Here is a 24,867-nt window from a genome sequence, read left to right as displayed (position 1 = left end):
AACTATCTTTTAAGGGACTGTTTATTCGTGTACTGAGTACGTTGGGTTTGCAAAGCTTTATCTAGTGGTTCGTCCACAATTTGTTATTGTCAAATTCCTTAAAAGGTGTAATGTCAATAAATGGTTTTAATTATAAATTGTGACCACCCGCCATGATTCTGGTGTGTAAGTGTGGTACGAAAAGGCACCCACGTACCAGTCCCCATCCACTTCCATTATCGTTAGCTGAACTTGTCACTATTTCGCAAGAAGAGTGGTATAAAAGTCTTGCGAAAACCATGAAGAACCTGTATTTATCCATTCTGACACAACTGAAAGCTGTTTTGAATGCCAACGGTTTTCCTATATCGTATTAAGCATGGCAACGTGTTGTGTTTTTTGTTGTTTCCATATTCTTTCTCGCCCGCTGTAGCTCCGTCACTGTGACTGCTATCGACAGTTTGCAGTTATGTCATAAGAAATGTGGCCGTCGTTATGTAACGAGGAGATTAAGAATAAAGGACTTCTAGACTGAACACACACCTTATGCCCAATAGCCTCGTAACGCTCGACATAAGCGGAACACAGTTGTCATCAATAGTGTTTTAATAGCAGGCAGCATAAAATACCTACTAAAATTAATTACCTCTAGCAGTAGCGATTTATGAAGAGATATGATTGGCATACAACATTTGCAATTGGAGTATGTACATGGTGTACAGAAAAGGACTCCCTGATTTCAAAATTAAATATCTCGAAAACAAAGATCGACAGAGGAATGCAGTAAACGGTATGTTTATTGTGAAAGCTGTAAGAAGTTTATACAGCAGTTTGAAATAATAGTTAAAAAAGCTGCTAACAGATGGCGCTGTAATTGCCATACGTAATGCCTAGTATAAATAGTGATCCGAAGCCCAGAGCGATCAGTTACACTATTGAAACGTGAAAGGAGGTTAGCGAATCGAAGGAAGAGATTAAAACCATGTACTCCATTGAACAACGCTTTTTGCTGGTGCTAGAGTACCACAGGTTAGAAGAGAGTCATACGGCAACAAGGCGAAGTTTTCAAGCACGATTTAATGTTCCAAAAGGACCCGATGCGAAAACCATTCGTACGCTCTTCGCAAAATTTCAACGAACAGGCAGCGTAACTGATGATCTAGTGAGACATGTTGGCCGCAAGCAAACCGCAGTTACGCCTGAAAATATTGCCACAGTTTCTGGAATTATTCAGCGAAATCCAATGTCATCCGTCCGTAGAATTGCATCTGAGACTGGTTTGAAGCGTTCCAGCACGCATAAAATGCTGAGAAAGAGCCTACACATGTTTCCATTCGAAATTCAAACGCATCAGGCCATACCCGTACGAGCTGTGCAACAAAGGGTTGCCTTTGCTAATCAGATGCTCACAATGATTGATAGTGAAGGATTTGCTGCATCTGGTTTACAGATGAAGCACACTTCCACCTGAACGGATACGTGAAAAAGCAGAACTGGCGATTTTGGGGTTCCGAAAAGCCATATTGGTGTGAAGCGAAACCCCTGTATTCTCCTAAAGTTACTGTGTGGGCTGCAGTATGCAGCAGAGGTATTATTGGCCCTTTTTTCATTCGAGAAACGGTCACTGGTGCACGTTACGTTGCAATTTAGAAACAATTTACGTGCCAATTTCTCGCCACTTGCGGGAAGTTTTAATTTTCTGCTTTAACATGAAGAAATATGCGGCTGTGGGTCGTAAAATGCTGGGTAAGACCAATGGTGATGGAACTATCAGTGGAAGAACGTGCAGAGAATGTTTTCAAAGCCTTAATAACGGTGATTTTGATGTCCAGAACGTTTTCGTAGCTACTGAAACAGACGAAGACAGTTACAGGACATCATTATCGAGAGCAATTGATGCGTTCGAGCCCAGAACTGAAACACAAACGGCCACAATACAGCGATAGACACGTAAAGGTAATTTTTCAGTAGGTCGTGCACGACCCCATGTCGCAAAACCCGTCAAAATATACACGGAAACGTTGAAATGAGGAGTCCTATCCCTCCCGCCGTATTCTCCATTCGTTGCTGTCTCAGACCTTTTTCGGTCAGTGACATACAGTCTGGCTGACCAGCACTTCCGATCATATGAACAAGTGCAAAATTGAATCGATTCATGGATCCCTACAAAACACGCCCAGTTCTTCCGCCACGGGATTCGTATGCTATCCGAAAGACGGGAGAATGTAGTGGCCAGCGATGGGCAATAACATGAATCATAAATTTGTTGTACGGTTTTCACAATAAAGCCCCGAACTTCGAGAAAAAACTGCGGAAGCAAAGTTGTAGATCTAGTAGATACACTGATTTTGAAGGACAGATGGAAGCTGAATCTGGTGGTCGGTGTTCGAGCGGACAAGACGTTCGTCTCCAGAGCAACATGGAGAGTCGGTCAAAGTGAGTACAAACAGTCTCCTCCCAAACAGTCGAGGCCCAGCGTTTTAGAAGATACTGATGATAGCGTACTAGAGAACATTCATAAAGACTGTTGAAGCGTAGTTTTAAATTCCTATAGCCAACTAATGAAGCACTACAAGTCCTTTAAAAGTAAATCAAATTGCAGATTAATTTTAAATTATGCGTCTAGCAAAAGGCGAGCAGGAGATCGTGTCAAAGGAAACTAACTGTCACTATTACAAACCGTAAAATAGCGTGTAATATCCAAATTTGATAGAGCAAGATGGTATGCATCTACAATATTGGCACCTACAAATGTGAGCACTAGAAGCGCTAAAATGATTGGCTTGGATAATTTCAAAGCTTCAGTATTGTTTTGTCGTCAGCCTTAAAGCTGAATATGGCAATTGATCAGGCATTTTACTACCTTTGGCACCCGCGAGGACATAGAACACAATGATAGCATACTTCAGAAATCACAACAGTCTGTAGAGGCAGTCATCACGTATCTGACAGAGCAGAGTGTCGAGAAAGGAAATGTTTGGAATGATGGCCCGAGTCATCATTCCAGTACGAAAGATCATCATCAGCACTGTCTCATAGAGGAGGGGAAACTGCAGCTAGTTAGTTGCAGTCTGTGCGTAACTCTGAACACAACTACACAATTGGGGTGATAGAAAAACTGACAGACAAGGCGTACATCTGCTTTCAGGAGGGATAACGCACTTTGCCCGAATGTTTCAAACAAACTTCAAACAACCTGCCTATGAAACATTCATGTGGCGGCAGGCAAAATTGGGAAAATGAATAAAGAACACAATAAATGTTTTCTAACTTCATTCCTTGGCGACCATGCCACAAGTGAAAAGAGCCTGTTGTTGTGTGATTCCTGGTCGGATACAAGTTTTACGAACAAACTTGTTACACTGAAGATATTGCCACCGAAAACAACAAAATATTGCCAACCCTGACGTTTACTTCATTCGCCAAAATAAGTTCTATATCAGGAGGACTGCTGATTTTGTAACGCTACAACGCGCCAAACCACATGTGAAAATACATGATCGTTATTTCATAATGAAACTTTACTCTCTGATTTACATTCCATTTTTTGCAGCAAAGAATTCGCAATACGTCTGGCGAAAACCGGGTAATGACATTGACATACCCGTATCATGATTTGAAAATGTACTTAGTGTGGCTCTTGCTATCGGACTACTTGCTTGCGAAATTGACCTCAAATGTAAAAAATATGGCTTTAGTGAGTTGTGGACATTGTTCTCTTCCACTTCATCGAAATTCCACATATGCACCACGAGGACTAATATAAGCACTATCAGATGTGTAGGATATGTGTGTTTCGTGCTATTATAATTACTTTAAGCAAAGCTCTTAAAGTCAGCGACAGTTTGTAATGGTACTTGAATTACGTAACCATTACTGCACCTCAACTCAACCTCTCGATACCAGCAATATTCTACTGTGTTTCTGTAAAATAGTTAACATATTTCTGTGACAACATTCAGATTCGATTACATTAATGTAGAGGTACTTCCATACATCGATATGTATATATTGCAATGGTATTATTCTTATGTGTATTCTTTCTTTTGTCACCTCGATCACTGACGTACTTGTAAATCTGATTTTTGGGCGCGTAAGCTGTTATTAGAGAGTCAGGTTTTGGTCGTCATGTTAAAAAGACGCAAATTGTAGTCAGTTTATGAAATGTGAACTTTAACAGTGAGGAAGATATTTTCAGTTATGTTTTATATTGTGAAGTGATATTTTGGAGCGAGTTACGTGATATTGCAACAAAAGTAATAAAAAAAGAAGTATAACTTAATTTCGGAGTGCTGATTACTTTTTTACATCACCATTGTCCTAACTTGCAAAAGTTTAATCTTCAAGCGCGTGACTGCGTGTGAGATCGCTCTCTAAGTTTTCATCTATTTTTAGGTTTCAGATATATATTTTAACTGTTTTTGTGATAATATTTACTATATAAGTGACTTATTAGTGGTTTCTTCATTTACCTCTGCATTTTGTGTGTTGTGGCCGGACATTTGTGAGTGTTTCGTATCGAGCAACTTAACCTCTTACCCGTGTTCACATTCCGCGCTGACCAGTTGCAGCTGTAGCGGCGCATCGAAAGCTAAGTACTAATTAATTGTTTGTGTATAGTAGTTTATTTAGGAACTTTAGTAGCTTCAACCGGTGTTCTTGGTGTTTTCCGGTGAAATAACTTCAGAAGAAATTTTTGCGAACTGCTTTCAGTTTCGTTACTGTCATTAGACGTTTGATTTTCTTTCTGTGTTAGTATTTTGTTATATTCTCATTTGTTGTTGATTAATACTGTCAATAATAGTAGTTACTTCCCTTGTAGAGCAAGTTTGTGATAATTGTAGTCAGTTTTTAACATCTTCTTATTGTAGTAGCGGAACTTAGATAAAGTTGTTTTCTTGTTTCAATAATTGTAAAATTTTACCATGAGTGAGAAGTGTGGGCTTTGCCGTAGGTTCGTGAGTAGTGGATTGCGATGTGAGACTTGTTCGAAGTATTTTCACTGGGGGGAATGCAGTGGGGAAGCCAGTGGGCATTCTGGTGAGATCCTCTCCTGGAACTGCAGGTTATGTAGCAAGAGTAAGTTGATAGAGGAGCAGGAGCGTAAGATCTGTGCCCTTCAGGTGCAGTTGAAAAACGCACAGGAGGAGCTAGATAGGATGAGGAGGGAGAAGGGGGTTGGGGAATGGGAGCTGGCTGTTGGCAAGAGATCTGCTAGGAGAAGGAGATTTTCAGATAGTTTTACTATTGGTGTTTGTAATAGATATGACCAACTGTCAGAGTCTAGTGGAGAGGAATCTCTAGTAGCTGTAGATGTGGGAAGTATGCAGCAGACCTCAGCAGTTACGGTGGCTAGGACAGTTGCAAAGTCTAAGAGAAAGAAGAAGGTTCTGCTGTTAGGTAGTTCTCATAGTAGAGGTGTAGGCCAGCAGTTGCAGGAAGTTTTGGGGAGTGAGTACCAGGTCACCAGCATTGTGAAGCCTAATGTAGGATTGGCTCAGGTGACTTTTAACATAGGGGGATTATGTAGGGATTTTACTAAAGAGGATCAGGTAGTGATTGTGGGTGGGGCTGGTAATAGTATTGATAGGGATGGGGAGTATGACATAGATGGTGACCTGGAAAAGATAGCCACTCAGACTGGCAACACGAATGTGCATTTCGTGGAACTGTTTCAGCGTCACGATCGGCCTCATCTTAATATAGCCGTCAGGCGTAATAACATGAGGCTTGGGGGTGCGCTGATGACAGAAGGCATGAGTCACATTTCAGTGGTGTCGGTGGAGTCCATCAGTAGGACGGGTTTCACTAGACATGGCCTGCACCTCAACAGGTATGGGAAGGGGAGGTTGGCAAAACTTATAGGTGACAGCATAGTTGGGGGTGGTGGGATCACTCATGGGAAAATTCCGGTAGTTGTGGGTGTTAGAGCTGTACCTTTTTTAAATTGAAGTCAGCTGATAGGTATTCCTGCTTAAGGGAAGTCTCTCTAACAAAGAAACCACTTTCTACAAAGCTTGGGTATCCGATTAATGAGGGAATTAGTATATTTCATCAAAATATACAAGGTATTAGAGATAAAGTTAGTGAACTGCTTATAGATGTTGACTCTGAAAATATTGGTATATCTGAACACTTCTTAAATAAGGAGATAATTCAGAGGCTTCCTTTACCAGGATACAGGTTGGCTGGCAGCTTTTCTAGGAGCTCTTTGCGGTGTGGGGGAGTAGCCATGTATGTATCCCATTTGAGTCAATTGATGTTTCAAAGTACTGCACTGAAAAGGTGTTTGAATGTTGTGCAGGTGTGGTTAAATTTAGTGGAGCTAAACTTCTTACTGTTGTTATTTATAGATCCCCAGACTCCGATTTCACAACATTTTTGCTACAGCTAGAGGAGGTTCTTGGTTCACTTTATAGGAAATACAAAAAGTTAGTTATATGTGGTGACTTCAATATAAATTGTATAAGTGATTGTGCAAGGAAAAGGATGCTGGTAGACCTCCTTAATTCATATAATCTTATGCAAACCGTATTCTTTCCAACGAGAGTGCAAGGGAACAGTAGAACAACCATACACAATATTTTCGTTCATTCGTCATTACTAGAAGGGCATTCTGTTAGCAAAAAGGTGAATGGCCTTTCAGATCATGATGCACAAATTTTAAGTCTAAAAGATTTTTGTGCTGCAACACATGTTAAATATAGTTACCAACTTTTTAGGAAAGCTGATCCAGTTGCTGTAGAGACTTTTGTAAACCTTATCAAGGAACAAGAGTGGCAAGATGTTTATAGTGCTGATACAGTAGATGATAAATATAATGCTTTCCTCAAGACTTTTCTCGCGCTCTTTGAAAGTTGCTTTCCGTTAGAACGTTCAAAACAGGGTACTAGCACAAACAGGCAGCCTCGGTGGCTGACTAAAGGAATAAGAATATCTTGTAGAACAAAGTGGCAATTATATCAAAACGTTAGAAACAGTCAAAATCTAAATGCAGCAGCCCATTACAAACAGTATTGTAAGGTGCTTAAAAAGTTATTAGGAAGGCAAAAAGTATGTGGTATGCAGATAGAATAGCTAAGTCTCAGGATAAAATTAAAACCATATGGTCAGTCGTAAAGGAAGTGGCTGGTCTGCAGAGACAGGTCGAGAATATAGAATCAGTGCGTAGTGGGGATGTCCGTGTTACTGATAAGTCGCATATATGTACAGTACTTAATAATCACTTTCTGAATATAGCAGGTGAACTAAATAGAAACCTAGTCCCAACAGGGAATCATATAGCGCTCTTAGAAAAAAGTGTTCCGAGACTGTTACCTGAAATGCTCCTCCATGATACTGACAAGAGGGAGATTGAGTTAATAATTAAATCACTAAAGACCAAGAACTCTCGTGGATATGACGGGGTATCTAGCAGAATACTGAAGTATTGTTCCACGTATGTTAGCTCAGTACTTAGCCATATCTGTAACTTTTCCTTTAGGAGTGGTTGGTTTCCTGACCAATTAAAGTACTCGGTAGTGAAGCCACTTTATAAAAAGGGAGACAGGGATAATGTTGACAATTATAGACCTATTTCTATGCCATCGGTGTTTGCTAAAGTTATCGAGAGGGTTGTATATACAAGGTTACTGCAGCATTTAAATTCACATAATTTGCTGTCAAATGTACAGTTTGGTTTTAGAAATGGCTTAACAACTGAAAATGCTGTAGTCTCTTTTCTCTGTGAGGTTTTGGACGGATTAAATAAAAGGTTGTGAACGTTAGGTGTTTTCTTTGATTTAACGAAGGCTTTTGACTGTGTTGACCACAAAATATTACTGCAGAAGTTGGAACATTATGGAGTAAGGGGAGTAGCTTACAATTGGTTCGCCTCCTACTTTAAGAACAGAAAGCAGAAGGTAATCCTCCGCAATATTGAGAGTGGTAATGATGTTCAGTCCCAACGGGGCACTGTTAAATGGGGCGTTCCCCAAGGGTCGGTGCTGGGGCCACTGCTGTTCCTTATTTATGTAAATGATATGCCTTCTAGTATTACAGGTGATTCAAAAATATTTCTGTTTGCTGATGACACCACCTTGGTAGTGAAGGATCTTGTGTGTAATATTGAAACATTATCAAATAATGTAGTTCATGATATAAGTTCGTGGCTTGTGGAAAATAATTTGATGCTAAATCACAGTAAGACTGAGTTTTTACAGTTTCTAACCCACAATTCAACAAGAACTGACATTTTAATCAGACATAATGGGCATTTTATAAGCGAGACGGAACAGTTCAAGTTCCTAGGCGTACGGATAGATAGTAAGCTGTTGTGGAAAGCCCATGTTCAGGATCTTGTTCAGAAACTAAATGCCGCTTTATTTACCATTAGAACAGTATCTGAAATAAGTGACATTTCAACACGAAAAGTAGTATACTTCGCATATTTTCATACGCTTATGTCATATGGTATTATTTTTTGGGGTAATTCTTCTCATTCAAAAAGGGTATTTTTGGCTCAAAAATGGGCTGTTCGAGCTATGTATGGTGTAAGTTCGAAAACCTCTTTTCGACCCCTATTCAATAGTCTGGGAATTTTGACATTGCCCTCACAGTATGTATTTTCTTTAATGTCGTTTGTTGTTAGCAATATTAGCTTATTCCCAAGAGTTAGCAGCTTTCACTCAGTTAATATTAGGCAGAAATCAAATCTGCATGTGGAATGCACTTCCTTGACTCTTGTGCAGAAAGGAGTGCAGTATTCTGCTGCATCCATTTTCAATAAGCTACACAAGAACTCAAAAATCTTAGCAGTAGCCCAAATACTTTTAAGTCTAAACTGAAGAGTTTCCTCATGGCTCACTCCTTCTATTCTGTCGAGGAGCTCCTGGAAGAGATAAAAAATTAAGCAAATTCCAGTGTTACATTCTTGATTTTCTTTATTTAAACTAACGACTTGTTTCATTTTATCTGTTTCTACAATCGTGTTATAATTTCATGTATTGACTCGTTCCATGACCATGGAGACATGTCCTAAATGTGGTCCCACGGAACAATAAATAAATAAATCAAGAATGGTTTATGAAACACATCTATAAAACTTTTGAAAGTCGCAGAATAGCACCTAGGCATACGAGCTTGGAATCATCACTACCTAGATTTTCGACGATTGAGCCATGAGTTCACAACGAGACCAGCGTGGGAAACACGGAAAGATGACTGCCTACTTTATCCATTATTTCAAGAAATGACTTTATTAATTGTGCTCTAATGACACCTGCCACATAATATAACTTTGTTGTTGCCCGAAAATGCAGTATTTAGCAGCGTGAGCAACAGTACAATCATAATAAATTTTGACCTTTGTTATGGTAGGGTTGTTAGAAGTTGCAACGTAAATTTAAAGCAATAAACATTCCTCGGTCGCAAAATGAAGTCTTTTTAACCTAGGTTTCGGCCACTTCTAAGAGTGCCTTCATCAGAAATAAAACATTGAAACTGGCCTGTAACATAAGTACAAAGTTCTAAGGAAAAAAATGTTTTTTACAAGTGTAAATACTGACTAGCAGTATAAAAAGAAAAGGCATGCCGCAAATACAAACAGGCTACTTAACAGTCAAAATATAGACAGGCGAATATTGTGATGAACATTACCTGATAGATGAAGTAAGAGGCAATACTTTATCTGTCAGCAGCAGACATGGTAACAATTTGTCTACATAATAGCTTACAAGTACTGTTCAAAGGCTGAAACCGCCATTACAGAATTACAAAGGGATCTGAATAACTCATCGAGTAGAAATAACGATATAATATGGAATGTAGATAATATAAACCATTTAATGAACAAGAAATTATAAATCGACTTAGAAAAAACATTTCGGTAACTGCACGAAGGAACACGAAATCAAATATCAAGCAACGGCTTCATACCGTTGAAGAAGCTTCTATTACGTAGTTGCAGCTGCTCATTAAGGAGGAGGCCATCATTTCGAGAAAGATGTTTAAAAATTTTCATTAACTCTCTAAAAGTAAAGCTCTTCAACCGTTTCTCAGCTACAGCGATAGGCATTCTCTCTTATTTCAGATATGTCGATGATATTTTAGTCATCTACAAAGGAGTTTTTGATGGCATTAACCGTATTTTCAATCTCTTCAAAGAACTTGAACTAGAAAATATCCTTCACCAGCGAATTCGAAAACGAGGCCCTTCAGTTGAATTTTCTTGACTTTACGCTTACGGTAGAAGAAAGTATAATCTCAGTTAATATTTTCCGTAAAGAAACATAAACCGATCGGATCGTACCTGCGTCTTCTATGCACCCACAATCTCGTAAGAACGCTTTCTTTGACTCGGCTATTCACGGAGCTGCTTCTGTTCTATTGTCGAAAGAAAAATTCGAGGAAGAAATTAATTTAATCAAAACGATAGCAGTTAATAACGAATACGAACCTGCCGTAGTGAATAGCATTCTTAAAAAAAAAAACTGTTAAGAGTTACTACACTCGGCACCTCTATCATTGAGTCCAGTCTAAAGAAGAAGTTTTTCTCTATTCCTTTCTTGGGGTCCATCTTCTGTCAGATACAACGCCTTCGTAATAAATACAACTGTAATGTTGCCTTTTCTACCAATAATAGTTTGAAAAAAATGTGTTCATAATTTAAAATCGACACGTTCCCCTTTGAAAGACTCTGGTGTCTATAAAATTCTTTGCGACACCCGCTCTTCTTACTACGTAGGACAAACAAGACGTGCTTTTACAGTCAGATACAAATATCTTTAAAGAAAAAATGGTACTAGCACTCTGAATTAGTCTTTTTCCGACCACCTTCTGATTACAGGTCACCCGCCTAAGCTGTTCGCGATATCAACATTCTGCACACTGAGAAGAAAGGCGTAGATTAAATGTTCTCGAAGAATTAGAAAGTTTTTAAACATCTTTCTCGAAATTGCTTCCTTCTTAATGAGCAGCTACAACTACGTAATAGAAGCTTCTTCAACGGTATAAAGCCGTTGCTTGATATTTGATTTCGTGTTCCTTCGTGCAGTTACCGAAATATTTTTTCTAAGTCGATTTATAATTTCTTGTTCATTAAATGGTTTATATTATCTACATTCCATATTACATCGTTATTTCTACTCGCTGAGTTATTCAGATCCCTTTGTAATTCTTTAATGGCGTTTTCAGCCTTTAAACTGTACTTCTAAGCTCTTATGTAGACAAATTGTTACCACGTCTGCTGCTGACAGATAAAATATTGCCTCTTACTTCATATGTTAAATAATGTTCATCACAATATTCGCCTGTCTATATTTCGAATGTTAAGAAGCCTGTTTGTATTTGCGGCTACTAGATGGCACTTTTGGTGTAATGTTCACCTGCCGGGCGCCTAAGTCTGATGCTACTGCAGCTCGACAGCTGGGACCAGCGCACAGTGGGTTGCCTTCTATGTTTTCTATTTTAGAATTCTGTGACTAAAGTTTTATCGCTTAATATTTACTTTATGCGTGACATGTAAGTACTGTGCCTTTTCTTTTTATACTTCTAGTCAGTACTTAAACTTATAAAAACATGTTTTCCCTAAAACTTTTCACTCATGTTATAGGCCAGTTTCAATGTTTTATTTCTGATGAAGGCACTCCTAGAAGTGACCGAAGCCTAGGTCAAATAATTTTGCGACCGAGCGCTGTTTATTGGTTTAATTTTAAGGAAAGGGTTTTTTGGCACCATTGTTTGGAAAATGTAATGATACATTGACCTCATTGAGTTATGCATAATTTTCCTCGTCTGGTTCTGATATCTTGTTACTTTGTTTGTCTCTGTTAAGATGTTACCCGTGGCAGAACGCAAACTTTTCTATGGAAGTGACACAGACCAGTGTCTATCTATGATCGAGTGTTATTCTGTGGTTTTTACGAGCTTCCGTTCTGGCTTGCCGAGCTTCCGTTCTGGCTTGCCTAAAGGACGGTGAGGTCTTTGATCGCGTGAGTCTGCCAGTTATCCGCTCCGCAATGAAATAAGTCTGCTGACCTCAGTAGCGGGGTGTGTTATCGCCTCGCGAGAGATTACAGGTCTTCCTGCTTGAGACGGAGTCACCTCGTCGCAGCTGCGAGTCGCGGGTCAGGGTCTGCACCCGCGTTCCTACGCAACACCCGTCGGTGAGATTTTGTTTACTTTCCGACGCACACCAGCCGGCGGGCAGCGTATAAATGGACAGAGCTGCCGTTCCCTGGACAGTCGTCACCGCCACACCGCCAAGATGTTTCTGCCACGGGGTGTTCTGTCTGCGTTCGGTCTCGCCATCTTGTTTCACGCACAAGTAAGTACCTCCCAATGTCTTCCTTCGTTCCTTAGCAGGAAATTCGAGGATCACTGTAAAAGTGATGGGCGCTTGTTTCTCCATACAATTTTATCAAGAAAATGAAAAAAAACATTACAAGATACTTGATGCCTAACAAACGGGTCCTCATGAAAACGCATAATCAAATTTACTTCCTATAGAATTAGATTAGTGCCCATACATCTATTTTCTAATGCAGTATGCAACAGATCTCAAATGAATAAATACACTACTGGCCATTAAAATTGCTACTCCAAGAAGAAATGCAGATGATAAACGAGTAATCATTAGACAAAAATATTATACTAGAACTGACATGTGATTACATTTTCACACAATTTGGGTGCATTGATCCTGAGAAATCAGTACCCACAACAACCACCTCTGGCCGTAATAACGGCCTTGATACGCCTGGGCATTGAGTCCAACAGAGCTTGGACGGTGTGTACAGGTACAGCTGCCCATGCAGCTTCAACACGATACCACAGTTCATCAAGAGTAGCGACTGGCGTATTGTGACGAGCCAGTTGCACGGCCACCATTGACCAGACGTTTTCAGTTGGTGAGAGATCTGGAGAATGTGCTGGCCAGGGCAGCAGTTGAACATTTTCTGTATCCAGGAAGTCCCATACAGGACCTGCAACATGAGGTCGTGTATTATCCTGCAGAAATGTTGGGTTTCGCAGGGATCGAATGAAGGATAGAGCCACGGGTCATAACACATCTGAAATCTGACGAACACTGTTCAAAGTGCCGTCACTGCGAACAAGAGGTGACCGAGACGTGTAGCCAATGGCACCCCATATCGTTACGCCGGGTGATACCCAGTATGGCGATGACGAATACACGCTCTCAATGTGCGTTCACTGCGATGTCACCAAACACGGATGCGACCATCGTGATGCTGTAAACAGAACCTGGATTCATCCGTAAAAATGACGTTTTGCCATTCGTGCACCCTGGTTCGTCATTGAGTACACCACCGCAGGCGCTCCTGTCTGTGATGCAGCGTCAAGGGTAACCGCAGCCATGGTCTCCGAGCTGATAGCCCATGCTGCTGCAAACGTCGTCGAACTGTTCGTGCAGATGGCTGTTGTCTTGCAAACGTCCCCATCTGTTGACTCAGGGATCGAGACGTGGCTGCACGATCCGTTACAGCCATGCGAATAAGATGCCTATCATCTCTACTGCTAGTGATACGAGGCCGTTGGGATCCAGTACGGCGTTCCGTATTATCCTCCTGAACCCACCGATTCCATCTTCACAGTCATTGGATCCCGACCAACGCGAGTAGCAATGTGGCGATACGATAAACCGCAATCGCGATAGGCTACAATCTGACCTTTATCAAAGTTGGAAACGTGACGGTACGCATTTCTGCTCCTTAGACCAGGCAACGCCGGTCAACTGCCGTTTGTGTATGAGAAATCGGTTGAAAACTTTCCTCGTGGCAGCACGTTGTAGGTGTCGCTACCGGCGCTAACCTTGTGTGAATGCTCTGAAAAGCTAATTATTTGCATATCACAGCATCTTCTTCCTGTCGGTTAAATCTCGCCTCTGTAGCACGTCATCTTCGTGATGTAGCAATTTTAATGGCCAGTAGTGTAAATAAAATGAAGTAAAATGAAAGTATGAAAAAGTGGGATTTGAAGATTAAAAGATTTCCTTTCGCTGCTAAGTATCCAGCAACCAAAATTGGCGATTGGTTTCTTGATCAGAAATAAAGAATACGTGTTTTAGCAATTGTGGAAATTTACCTCCTATGGAGGTAAATGGAACTATCGTGTTGCTAGGGCCTCCCGTGGGTAGACCGGTCGCCTGGTCAAAGTCTTTTGAGTTGACGCCGGTTCGGCGATTTGCGCGTCGATGGGGATTAGATGACGATGATAGAGACAACACAACACCCAGTCCCTGAGTGGACAAAATCTCCGACCCAGGCGGGAATCGAACCCAAGCCCCTTGGTATGACAGTCCGTTGCGCTGACCACCCAGCTAACGGGGGCGGATTTCGTATGGAGGTCTAACAGTGAATGAAAGTTTTCTTGAAAATAAATCATTATTAAAGAAATACTAGAGCAATTTAAATCAATGAAAATTGGAGTTTGACTTGTAAGTTAGAAATAAAAAATAAGTGTTTCTGTCTGTTTCGAAGTTCAACCCCTAAGCTTTTATGGAAATAAAGCGTGTCACTATGAAAACATTTTCAAAGCTAAAGCTGTAAAAATTTGTATTGCGCTTGTCAGTTACAAATAAAAAAATATGTGTTTCAGAGGTTTTTTTTGGAAATACAACCTCTGACACAGTGATATATGCACTCCGTCTTCAGGCCAGAAGTGGCCCATCGGGACCATCCGACCGCCGTGTCATCCTCAGTGGAGGATGCGGATAGGAGGGACATGTGCTCAGCACACCGCTCTCCCGGTCGTTATGATCGTTTTCTCCGACTGGATCCGCTACTATTCGGTCGAGTAGCTCCTCAATTGGCATCACGAGGCTGAGTGCACCCCGAAAATTGGCAACAGCGCATGGCGGCTGTGTGGTCACCGATCCAAGTGCCTGCCACGCCCGACAGCGGATAACTTCGGTGATCTCACGGGAACCGGTGTATCCACTGCGGCAAGGCCGTTGCCGACACAGTGATATAGGGAATGAAATTTTTATGAAAGTATTTCGTCATATAAAAAATTTTCTTTTAATTTAAATTTATGAAAATCGGTTTGTGGCTTGTAAGAAAACTTATGTTAGGGGATGAGACACTCTATGCAACTGCCACCACGAGAACTCATAAGGCAAGTTTAACAAGGAGCTCCGGCTCCAGCTACCAGAACCGCTTTTTGGTCAGAAGTGCATCCGGAAAAGACTCTGCTTCTATGGCTGAAATTAGCGTGGAAAGTTTAGGTGATGTTGCGTTTTGTGAAAAACATAATTCCATTAAATAAAACAAACTGTTGAGACCATACAGTCTACATAAGCAAAGCAGCGGGTGGTAAGCTAGTTTACTATGAAATGGAAATTTCAACCAAAGATATTGTGTCATAATTGTGTAAATGAGGCCGCCCGGAGTGGCCGCGTGGTTTGAGGCACCGTGCACGGTTTACACAGCCCCTCCCGCCGGAGGTTCGAGTCCTCCATCGGGCATGTGTGTGTGTGTGTGTGTGTGTGTGTTGGTCATAGCATAAGTTAGTTTAAGTAGTGTGTAAGTCTAGGGACCAATGACCTCAGCAGTTTGGTCCCTTAGGAATTCACACACATTTGAACATTTTTGTCTAAATGAAAATAAAATGTTTTGTTTCCACTCACTAATCGCATGAAAATGAACTACAATTTGCAGAGAGATAAGAAACGATATATCCTGAAAAACGTAGGTACATAGAGAAATAAAAAAAGTATTTTTGCTATTTGAACTTACACATTTTGGTAAGGAATTTTAATTTGTTTTAACGACTTGCATTTTCATACAGTTAATAACTGAAATTGGCAAAATATTTTGTTTATTAAATATGATTTAAGAATATGAAGAAATTACATTACGTAACAATTTGATCTGCTTTACAGTATGGTCTATTTTGGTCGAAGATCATTTTCCAGCACAGACTCCTACGAACAGTCTAACATTCTGCGTGGTGTCTGTTTGTTCTAAGTCACGTCTCCCTACCACTTTCGCGCAAACGACGCTCTGAGCGTGTTTTTTAGGGAATTGACTAGTTTGAACCTGGGACTTGCTGCTGGTAAGGAGACGCCAGACCACACATGACATGTAGAGTTGAGAAGAGTTCAGTGTGACCAGCGATGATATAATCAAATACCTAATGATTTCAGCGTCAGCTCCACTACACTCCCTGTAAAAGAATCTTAATACTAACTAAATTTAGTGGAAGGGGTTCAAGACTTCCCTATTTTTAGTTATCTGGTAAAATAACGTCGAAAAACCAGTTAAGTTTACCATTGGAATTTTTATTCTACTCACAAAACATTGTTTATAAATTGCACTATTGATAAAAGGAAATATTTTAATACAGGATGATAAAAACCAACTGCATTCAACAAAAATGTGAACGAATATTCCCTGAATGGGTTTCCAATTTCTACAACGGATCGAAGGATGACCTATGCCATATCACATCTACAATCTAGGTTTAAGTTACCAGAATGAGATTTTCACTCTGCAGCGGAGTGTGCGCTGATATGAAACTTCCTGGCAGATTAAAACTGTGTGCCCGACCGAGACTCGAACTCGGGACCTTTGCCTTTCGCGGGCAAGTGCTCTACCAACTGAGCTACCGAAGCACGACTCACGTCCGGTACTCACAGCTTTACTTCTGCCAGTACCTCGTCTCCTACCTTCCAAACTTTACAGAAGCTCTCCTGCGAAACATGCAGGCAAAGGTCCCGAGTTCGAGTCTCGGTCGGGCACACAGTTTTAATCTGCCTGGAAGTTTCATAGGTTTAAGTTAAGTTTCATAAAAGAGAAAACTATCAAAACGGTCTACAGTGACCCTCAACTATCTGTAATTACTTATTTAATTTGTCATAAATTACAATGACTGATGTGGCTTCTCAATAATTATATAACAGAAAAATCGTCAGGTTTCAGATTTTAACTTTTAGTAGCAAATGTGAATACCATGAGCTTTAATTGACGATCGACACTAGTATTACGCAAAAAGGGGATGTAACAGATGAGACTTCTGCAGTTCTGAGTGAATCCTTACGACTCTTATGCGGCATCGCGTGTGTTCATTACCTTGTCGGTGGTTAGGCAGTGTCAGGGTCGGCGGGCGGCGCAGCTCCACACACCTCGCCGTCTCGGAAGCAACTCTCTCTAACTTCTCCTTACTACAATTTACTGAAGTTGGTTTAAGAAAAGCTATCTGGCTGTGTCTTCAACTGACCAATCAGGGTCTCAATGTTAACCTTAAGCTCCGCTCTACAAAAGTTCTGTCCATCCAATGAGAAACATTATACTTTTCGTGGTGGGGCAATGTTTTTAATGTTTGCAACATAACAGAGATGCGTATAGTCTCACGCTAAAACTATCAGCTGGTGTAGCCCTTTTAGTGTTATAGTAAGATCTATACTGTTCTTCTGGAGGGCTCTATCTTTTAACATGGGCTGGGGGGTGGTCCTGGCGGTCAGCCGCGACGTGGGTGTCCGTCCCTTATCGTAGGGCCTTCTAGCTTAACACGGTTCTGCTCTTGGCATCTGTTCTCGTTTCTTCCCTCGGAACTGCGTCTGTTTCACGGTGGGAGGGTATCACATGCATTTAGGCGTTCTTGTGTTAGTCTGTGGTATTCCATTTCCTCACTCGTTGATCGTATTACTTTGGTTAATTTAATGTCAGGATCTATTCGGAGCTATGTGACATACTGCCGGATTTTCTATCATGTCAGGATTTTCATGGAAGGTGCTGGATTTGCCTGACACCTTACAACAGTTATGTTGGCGTTTTTCGCAATGTCTAGCTGGAGTCAGCCCAAACAATTACTGCTCATCATGTTTTCCATGCCGCACTAAACTTTGGTCTGTTTCCCAGTATAAACAGAAATCATTTCTTAAAGCAGAATTTTACGTGCTCACTCCATAGGGCGGCCCAAAATTACTCTAATGCGATATTCGGTTTGGTGACATGCATTAACAGTGACAGTAAAACGAGGAGAGTAGCCGTTACTCCACGACCGACTGAGCAACCGCGCCATCTACCAGCGACACTCAGTGCGGGCCAGAGTGGCGTGCGAAACGACTAAACTGGCCGAGGACTGGACCGCTGGAGTTGCAGATGTTCTGCGTACTTTACAGTCAGCGTTAATAAGTATCGATAGAACACGTGTAACAACAGAACAATTTGGAACCGCTCTGTTGCATGATCACATAAAATTCCGCTTTAAATACAATCTTGTTTCTACCGGGAAACAACTGACGTTTTACATTCACATTGGGCATTGCATGGAATATGTGAGGAGTAGTAATTACCTGGGCGCACTCTAGCTCCACATTTCGAAAACGAAAATACAACATATAAATCTTGCTCTTGGCAAAAATCTGCGCTGGGTAATGGTTCTTCAAAAATGGTTCAAATGGCTCTGAGCACTATGGGACTTAACATCTAAGGTCATCAGTCCCCTAGAACTTAGAACTACTTAAACCTAACTAACCTAAGGACATCACACACATTTTTGCCCGAGGCAGGATTCGAACCTGCGGCCGTAGCGGTCGCGCGGTTCCAGATTGTTACGCCCAGAACCGCTCTGCCACTACGGCCGGCCACCGTCACCAATTTAATCTGCAGCTGACCAGAAGAAGACCGCTACATTCCTCGTTTCGTAAAGGAACACAGCGAATCGAGTACGTAACTGCTGTCCAGTACCCATCCAAGAGCACAAGATTTCTCCAGATGCGCGAAATTGAGGAGATTAGCACGCGTTTTTGGTGTGCAGTAGATGTGAAACTGTTGTGATGATATAAGAGACAGTTAAGAACAAGAAACGGATATTCTTTATGCATGGTGGAGCTCCATACGAACGGAGTTTGCAGCCTTTTACGTAAATCATCTGCGGCATCAATTCTAAAGTATTATTCTAGTGTATGGGGTCATTGTCGAGAAGGTATTAGTAAGAGAGAACTTAAACACATGCACTCCTAAGGCTATAAGGTTCTGCATTTAAAACAAGCTATAACGTCAGATCGTTGCGGTATCCGACCTATTACTCGTATGGAATGCAACGCTATTACTATCTCCTTGTAAGAAACGTATATCCAGCGCATGACATACGTTCTCCTTGCATGTTTCTCTGCGCTAAACTACGGTGAAAAACTATGAAATGAAAAACTGCTTCCTTAAAACTTCGATTCTTTATGATACATGTACAATATAGCTTTCCATAGTGTATAGCGTCCACTGTTCTCGTCCGATCACGAATCAGAAACTGCACTACGCTCGCCAAAATGTTCAAATGTGTCTAAATTCCTAAGGGACCAAGCTGCTGAGGTCATCGGTCCCTACACTTACACATTACTTAAACTAACTTACGTTAAGAGCAACACACTCACCCATGCCCCAGGGAGGACTCGAAACTCCGGCGGGAGGTGCCGTGCAATCCGTGACAAAGCGCCTCAAACCGCATAACCACTCCTCGCGGCTACTGTGCTCGTATAAAATGATCGTTAGTAACGGAGAACACCTCATACAAAGAATGAGATGATGCGCGTTCATGTTACGGCGGGCCAAACGGCAATTTTTTCATAATGGATTGGCTGCGCCGGCCGGTGTTGCCGAGCGGTTCTAGGCGCTTCAGTGTGGGACCGCGCGACCGCTACTGTGGTGTGCGTACTGTAAGACCTTCAGTACACACACCAGCAGATTATTTGACTTGTTGCTCTAACGAAGTAGGCGAATGTCAGTAATATGTCTCGTGGTCTTATCCAGGCGTGTTTATCTTCCGCCGTTCGGTCAGACGATAGGAATGCCACTTGCACACTTAGAGTAGCAGATTGACGGTGACCAACTTTAAACAGAACTTGATTAATTTTCACACACATTTATTAAAATAATAAAAAGGCATAGATATTACGTAACTTGATTCTGGATGCTGTTTACAATGGACAATCTGAAGTTCCTTTGGTCTTGGTACGTTAATCTTATTCTCACATATATCTCTGATACTTGACTAAAGTGTCTATACATTTATCTTCATGGCTATGTGCAGGAATATGGTAATCTTATTAGGCGCAGACTGAAACTTGACTATAGACTGGTACAGACAAATGTAGAACTCGTACAGACTGGTACAGACTAATGCAGATTGGTACAGACAAATGCAGACTCACTAATCGGAGGTCTGTACACTCGTTATAATACCTCGCGCATTCATGTATCACTGCGCGAGTGTGATCTGCGAGGAGAAAAGGTTCTACGTTAGCAGCAATTTCATTGGTTTTTTTTTTTCTTTATTGTGATTTTAACACCTTATACAAAGGCGGGCTGGCAGCAGCACAATACGCCGCTCTTCAGCCTTGAGTGTTACAACAAGTAGTACAGAAAGGTGGCACAGAGTAGACAGTAAAAACGGTGGGCAAAAAATGTAGACACTAAAAATCGATAAAACATGTAGCCGTTCACGCTAGACGAGAAGCATCACTAACACTGGGCGACACGATGCACAGAACATGGATGATGGCGACGGCACGTGAACGGTGGGGGCGTGACGGCGAACAACACTACACACAAACGAAGGCACACACACGAAACACTGACGGCGATGATCTCCGGCGCGCGAATGTTCACTGAGCGTGTACGAGTCCGGGGACCTGCCAAGAGAGGGAGGAGGAGGAATGGGAAGGGGAATGGGAGAGGGGGGAGCAGAGATGCCATGGGCAAAGGAGAGAGGGGGAGGGAGGAAGGGGGAGGGAAGCCCGGTGGAGAGGGGAGGAGGGAGGGGGAAAGGAAAGAGGAGGGAAGGGAAGGGAGGGAGGGAGGGTGCCTAAAGGAGAGGACATAGGAGGTGGGGGGGAGGATCAAAGTTGATAAGAGGGGTAGATGGAGGGGACGAGGACATCATCAGGGAGGGAGCTGGCGGAAGCCACCTTGGGAGAGGGTAAGGAGGGTGGAGAGATGGAGACCAGGTGGGACGTGAGAATACAGGTGCGGCAGCGGGCGGGGGTGGGAGAGGATCGGGGAAACGAGCGGGTGAGGAGGATCAAGTTTACGTGAGGTGTACAGGATACGTATCCTTTCAAGGAAAAGGAGGAGGTGGGGGAAGGGGATGAGATCATACAGGATCCGCGTGGGGGAGGGGAGACGGATGCGATAGGCAAGGCGGAGAGCATGGCGTTCAAGGATTTGGAGGGATTTATAGAAGGTAGGGGGGGCGGAGATCCACGCTGGATGGGCATAACAAAGGATAGGGCGGATGAGGGATTTATAGGTGTGGAGGATTGTGGAGGGGTCCAGACCCCACGTGCGGCCGGAAAGGAGCTTGAGGAGACGGAGTCGGGAACGTGCCTTGGCTTGGATCGTCAATTTCATTGGCTGCGTTACATATTAATATGTGCACCGGCAGAAGCAGAATTGGATCCGTCTCTGTGGCAGCGCCATCTCGTAGTGCGGAGACAGACGAGCGCTGCGCCTGCGCTGTTGTGCTTAGCGGGGCGCACTCTAGTAGGAAAGTTGCGTACGCGCTGACTACGTGGAACTATTTACACAACAGCTACGTTCACTGGTTCGAATCCTGCTCAGAGCCATTTGAACCATTTTGGAGAGGTTGCTAATACACAATGTTACGGCTCTCTGTGGGTCAGTACCTCATGTCCTGTGAATTCACATCACTGGAAAGATGGAACAACGATTTGTCGCTGATGAGGTAATGAAATGAAATGAGCGTTTGGCGTCACTGGCTGGGAGGCCCCTTTTGGGGCAGGTCCAGCCGCCTTGGCGCAGGTCTTACTGCATTCGACGCCACATTGGGCAACGGGAGAGCAGGATGGGGATGAAATGATGAAGACAGCACAGACGGAGAAAATCCCCGACCCAGCCGGGAATCGGGTCCGGACCCGTAGGATGGCGATCCATCATGCTGACCACTCAGCTATCGGAGTGGACACTGATGACGTAATAGAAAGGGTCTGACAAACCATCGTTGATGTTGCTCAAAAGCCATGTGCAGTAATCTACACGTTTCTGCCACGACCTCCCGTAACTGCTGCACAAGCGTCACAGGAGCTGGCTTCAGATTAAGACTTTTCAACATCTGCTGGCAAACGATCCAAGTTATATGCATCAGTTGGGCCAATTTACGTGTCGACTGCTTTGGACTCTGAACAATTCTTCTGCGAATATCTGCAATAACTTTTAGTGTGCAAACCTGATGGAATTCTTTGTCGTTTTACATTTTGCACAGATCTGTAGGTGCACCAGTTTTTACACAGACTCTGTATTGCTCTCTTTGCTGGTGGTCCTTCATCTGGATAACATACCATGAAAATTTCGCTAGTTTCCTTAACCAAATTTGTTTTCGCACATGCTTCCACAGTTTCATTTCTTCATTCTATCGAGAAAGTCATTTTGCAGACCGCAAAGAGGAATTTCCAGTGTCGCTAATGAAACAGCTGAAATGCTGACAGAAGAATAGTAACAGTCGATTATTGCATAAAACAGTCCATTGTTGTAGCTCTTTGCTCTGTTTCAGAATTCGAAATGCTGCATTTGCGTCTCATACCTAATGTCGCTAATGAAAAAGCTGAAATGCTGACAGAAGCATAGTAAATGTCGATTCTTGCATAAAACTGTCCATTGTTGTAGATCTTTGCTCTGTTTCAGAATTCGAAATGCTGCATTCGCGTCTCATATCTAATGTCGCTAATGGAAAAGTTAAAATGCAGACAGAAGAATAGTATCAGTCGATTATTGCATAACACTGTCCATTGTTGTAGCTGCTCTGTTTCAGAAGTCGAAATGCTGCATTCACATTCAAACGCGAGGAGGACCGCTTTTAACTGCACTGCCCTGTAAATTGGGTGCCGTGTCTTCGGTGACACACCCGGCATGTAATATCACGAAAAATATAAGCCTCTCATCAACACTCCCTTAGGGTGTGTGTGTGTGTGTGTGTGTACTGTTCCGCGCAGGATTAGCCGAGCGGTCTAAGGCGCTGCAGTCATGGACTGTGGGGCTGGTCCTGGTGGAGGTTCGAGTCCTCCCTTGGGCATGGGTGTGTGTGTTTGTCCTTAGGATAATTTAGGTTAAGTAGTGTGTAAGCTTAGGGACTGATGGCCTTAGCAGTTAAGTCCCTTAAAATTTCACACACATTTGAACATGTGTGTGTATTGTGACTGTTGAACAGGGACCTAGAAACAACGGAGAGGCTCCGTCCCACCATAACCCGCAGTGGTCCACAACCCCACAACAGTCCACCCACCCTACTGCCGCCCTACACCAAACCGAGGGTTATTGTGTCGTTCCGCCTTCGGCCCCCAGTGGACACCCCAGTCCCAGGAATGTTTCATACCAGACGAGTGTAGCCCCATATGTTTGCCTGGTGGTGTACTTATGGTGTGCGCATACGTGGAGAGAGTGTTTGCGCAACAATTGCTGACATAGTTTAACTGTGACGAAATAACAGGAACCAGCCCGCATTCGCCGCAGATGGAAAACCGACTTAAAAACCATCCACAGGCTGGCCGGCACGCCGGACCTCGACACAAATCCGCCGGGCGGATTCGTACTGGGGACTGGCATGCCCTCCCGCTCGGGAAGCAGCGCAATAGACCGTGTGGCTAGCCGGGCGGGCTCCCTTAGGGTACTTCCACATCTAATAATTTTGCTCCGTTTAGATCGCTGGGCAAAGTTGTATCCACTAATAAGTCCTGAATCCATCACAAATCTGGCCGACATTCTTATTTTGTTCACTAAGCGACTGCCGTACACGGCTTTTACCTATGCCAGGGAATTCACAACCAGACCCTTGCCTTTGTCCGTCTTCAGTGCGTTTTATCGTGTAAGGCAGCTTCATCATGTATGTGTACTGCCAGTCGTTACGGAAGATATTATGTTACAGGTGTTTGCTGATAACACAGCGAGAGTTGGCGTCTACTATGAAACGCTAAGCCCAGCGTGCAGAGAATTCTTCATAAACCAGCTGATTCCGACTTATAAACATGCTCCAGAACGTATCACCGTTACACTGGTCCCATTTGGCAACACTGTGGTAAGTAACAGTTTCTCTCTACTTTCTACTGTTTAAGACGATTGAAACACAGTAAACTACACATAAAACTTTATTTCACACCACTCATCGGTGTTATATTACATACACACACACAGACACACACACACACACACACACACACACACACACACACACACACACACACACACACACACCTGCTGCAGAGCACATTCTACTCTATACATCTACATCTACATTTACATCTACATACATAGCCCGCCAACCACCCTATGGTGCATGGCGGAAGGTATCTTGAACCACTAGCACTCGTTTCCTTTGCTGTTCCACCCGCATACAGAGTACTAGAAAAGCGACTGCCTATATGCCTTATAGTATTCTCAAAATGAAAAAAATTCGACACATTTCAGTCTTAACATCATAGAAAGAGCTCATTCCTTATCAAGATCAAGCTTACGCCAGAAACAGACATCTTAAATAACACTTGCTAGGAAATCAGCTGGAACGTTTTGTATTTCCTATTCCTTTCTTAAAAAATGAACGTAACATATACCTTCATGTCACAGCTTAAAAGGCACTTCCTAAAATACACAGCGAACAGCGCCACAAGTAAAAGCATAAGGAATTGCAGAGCATGAAAATGGGTATTACCCACATAATCTGCCATCTTCCCAATACCAAAACACCGGACTTGTCAATAAATAAATTATTGTCCAAGGCAAAAGTGGATCCAAACCATTTTCCACAGCATAGCGACGCTCCAGGAGGCTCTAGGAGGGAAGACCACTAGCCCGGACAACTACAGCCCGCAAATGCCAAATCCAGCTGCCCGGCTGTACGAAGAAGCACTCCCTGTGTCTAACCATTTAGCGTCGAATGGCGTTG

At 42.6% G+C, this 24,867-nt stretch overlaps 2 protein-coding genes across 4 annotated transcripts in view; one reads left to right on the top strand and one right to left on the bottom strand.

Moving 5' to 3' along the window:
• LOC126425074 (organic solute transporter alpha-like protein) overlaps positions 1-24,867 on the bottom strand; it is a 559,459-nt gene that overhangs the window by 288,428 nt on the left and 246,164 nt on the right. The window lies entirely within an intron of this gene.
• Positions 1-24,867, top strand: part of LOC126425078 (gamma-interferon-inducible lysosomal thiol reductase-like) — a 125,052-nt gene that overhangs the window by 67,789 nt on the left and 32,396 nt on the right. Inside the window, exons 1-2 of one of the 2 annotated variants that reach the window (XM_050087992.1) lie at positions 12,131-12,283; positions 23,854-24,003. In XM_050087992.1, the coding sequence (XP_049943949.1) occupies positions 12,224-12,283; positions 23,854-24,003 (210 nt within the window). In that variant the 5' untranslated portion in view covers positions 12,131-12,223. Of the gene's footprint in view, positions 1-12,130; positions 12,284-23,853; positions 24,004-24,867 lie in introns of those variants that run through there. The other variant, XM_050087993.1, reaches the window with a different exon arrangement.

This window comes from Schistocerca serialis, chromosome 10, assembly GCF_023864345.2.
Source record: "Schistocerca serialis cubense isolate TAMUIC-IGC-003099 chromosome 10, iqSchSeri2.2, whole genome shotgun sequence".
Taxonomy (NCBI): domain Eukaryota; kingdom Metazoa; phylum Arthropoda; class Insecta; order Orthoptera; family Acrididae; genus Schistocerca; species Schistocerca serialis.
Note: the sequence above shows the minus strand (reverse complement) of the source record. Positions and strands in the feature narration are given on the sequence as shown.